Source organism: Salvia splendens, chromosome 1, assembly GCF_004379255.2.
Source record: "Salvia splendens isolate huo1 chromosome 1, SspV2, whole genome shotgun sequence".
NCBI lineage: Eukaryota > Viridiplantae > Streptophyta > Magnoliopsida > Lamiales > Lamiaceae > Salvia > Salvia splendens.
Window position 1 is genome coordinate 24,345,192 of NC_056032.1, and position 2,413 is coordinate 24,347,604.

General features: G+C 49.6%; 1 protein-coding gene across 1 annotated transcript; it reads right to left on the reverse strand.

Moving 5' to 3' along the window:
• Positions 1 to 415: 415 nt before the first annotated feature.
• LOC121754826 lies at positions 416 to 2,132 on the reverse strand. Its single transcript, XM_042150147.1, has 2 exons — positions 1,959 to 2,132; positions 416 to 1,660 (listed from the first exon to the last, which is right to left on the reverse strand). Exons 1-2 carry the CDS (start codon positions 2,130 to 2,132, stop codon positions 416 to 418), a joined length of 1,419 nt encoding a protein of 472 aa, XP_042006081.1.
• Between the last annotated feature and the right edge of the window lie 281 nt (positions 2,133 to 2,413).

A 2,413-nucleotide genomic window follows, 5' to 3' on the forward strand; every position in this document is an offset into this window, starting at 1 on the left:
TCTTGCAATCTTTTCACGTAGAAAGAGGAACATGTCCGTGCGCTTTACACCACGGTAGATGGGGACGCCGGGGTAGAGGAACGGGAAGACGCCTCTAGTGAAACCCCCTTCCGCTCGGATCGAGTTTTTTTTTTTAATCAAACACCTTTACGGTGGAGGGTTCGTGGGTCCCTCATCCCTATATATCAAAAAGGAGCTGATTACAAAGTTGTAGCCACACCCAAAAGTGATGTGCCAACACAAAAAATAGGAGTAGTAGGCGGTCCAGAGCCTGTACTCGGACCTCATCATACACCCAACAGTAATCCTATCATAAGGTCTAACCAAATCAGACCTATTACAAATCTTACAAAGCCAATCATACCAAAAAATTTCCATAATAAAATTAGTCGAACCAATCACAAGCAATCCTCTTCTAATTTCTTTCTTCGGTTTGGGCTCGGGCATTGGGGATCCCCATCTGTTCCTGTCGGATGATGTCTGATAGTTCTCTCGGCAAATCCTGTTCGACAAAGATTCGGCTGTGGCTCATCTCAGCACCCGTCTTTGCGAGGAGGTCAGCTGCTTTGTTGCCTTCGCGGTGGATGAAGGAAATCCGAAGGGTAAGGCGCCGCTTCTGTAGAGCCAAAAAAGCCATTGCTTGGCGAATATGGGCAGGCCCCCAATGATTTCCTCGGACCAGTGCGACAGCTTGTTCGGCGTCCGTTTCGAGCCAAATTGGCATCGCCAGCTCTGCGGCCATCACCAATCCGTGGTGCATGGCGAGAAGCTCAGCTTCGAGGGGTGAGTGTGCGTCGAGAGGTAACGCAAAGGCCTTGAGCACCCTACCCGTGTAGTCACGAATAAGGACCCCTCCCCCAGCTTTTCCTGTTTCTTCGAAAAAAGACCCATCCGTGTTGTGTTTTAACCATGGTTGGTCCGGCGGCTCCCACTTGTTCATCATCGTGAGCCTCATGGGTCGTTGGGCCTCGGCCTCGTTCGGGATAATAAGTCCGAGCCGAACTCCTCTCCAATGCTTCGGCCTTAGCTTCCCATTAATCATATTATTTCGGACAAAGGTAATGACCTGCCATATCACATTACTCGCCTTAAATTGAGTTCCATGATTGCGGCTTCTATTTCTTTCGGCCCACAAGAACCAGAATATGAGATATGGCAAGGCTATGCTAAGGTGCTTCCTTCCCGGCTGCTGCAATCTGGTCGCCCACACTTCGATTCTTGATGGGATGGTATCATTCAGCCCGATAGGATGGGAATTTCCTTCGAACCACCCATCAAATTCCCTCCACACCCTTATCGCCCCATCCCCTTGTATAAATAGGTGTTGAAGAGACTCGGTATCTGGTCGTCGGGGGCAGCATTGGCATTTAGATGCAAGCTCAATTTTCCGCCATTGTAGCTTTGAGTCAACGGGGATCCGGTTGGATAGAAGTCTCCAAGTAAACATAGCAATAGTAGCCGTAACGCCGGCCAGCCACAGGTCCTCAAGTCCCTGTACAATGGGTATAGACGATCTGATCGTGTTCCAAGTCGAGGCAAGCGTAAATTCACCTCTCCGTGACAGCGTCCATCTTGGGACATCGGACTCCCCCGGTAAGATCGGGAATGTACAGATTCGGTCAATGATATGCTGTGGGAGTCCCGCTTGATCACTGAGCACCTGTGAGCAACTCCGAAACAAGCATCTCTGAGGGGTTCATTCCCAAGCTAAATGTCATCCCAGAAATATATATTTCCCTGCCCAACGAGCCAACGAATATGTAGATGTGCATGAATCCTCGCATGAGCAAGTCGTATCCAAGTTGGACTATTCTTTCGCAAAATTCCGGTAGATAGTGGTGATGTTGAGGCGCAGTATTTCTGCTTCATATATCGTGCCCACAACGAACTCTGTTCCCGGAACCGCCACCACAGTTTGATATTAAAGGCTCGGAGTACCTCGGTGAACTTGCGAATACCAAGACCCCTTCATTGGTGGGGAGGCATATCTGCTCCCAACTAATCCAGTGAGTCCTTTTTCTTTCATTCGTCGACCCCCAGAAGAAACGAGCCAATTGTTGATCTAGTAACTTGAGTGCACCGGCCGTCGGCTCAATAGCCTGGAAAATATGAATAGGAACCGCCTCATGCATGCTCTTAATGAGGGTGAGTCTCCCCCCAAAAGACAGATGCCGATGCGCCCATCCCGAAATGCAACGAGCGATTTTCTCCCGAATGAACATGAACATTTCGGTGCGCTTGGCTCCCTTGTAAATTGGAACCCCTAGATATAAGAAGGGGAAGGTACCCCGGTGGTACGAGAAACCGAACCTTGGAGGCCGGGACGGATCATGAAGTGCACGACCAACAAATAATTGAACTCCGAGGGAGGCCTTTGCACCCACCGGGTACGGAACCGAATTGTTAATTATGT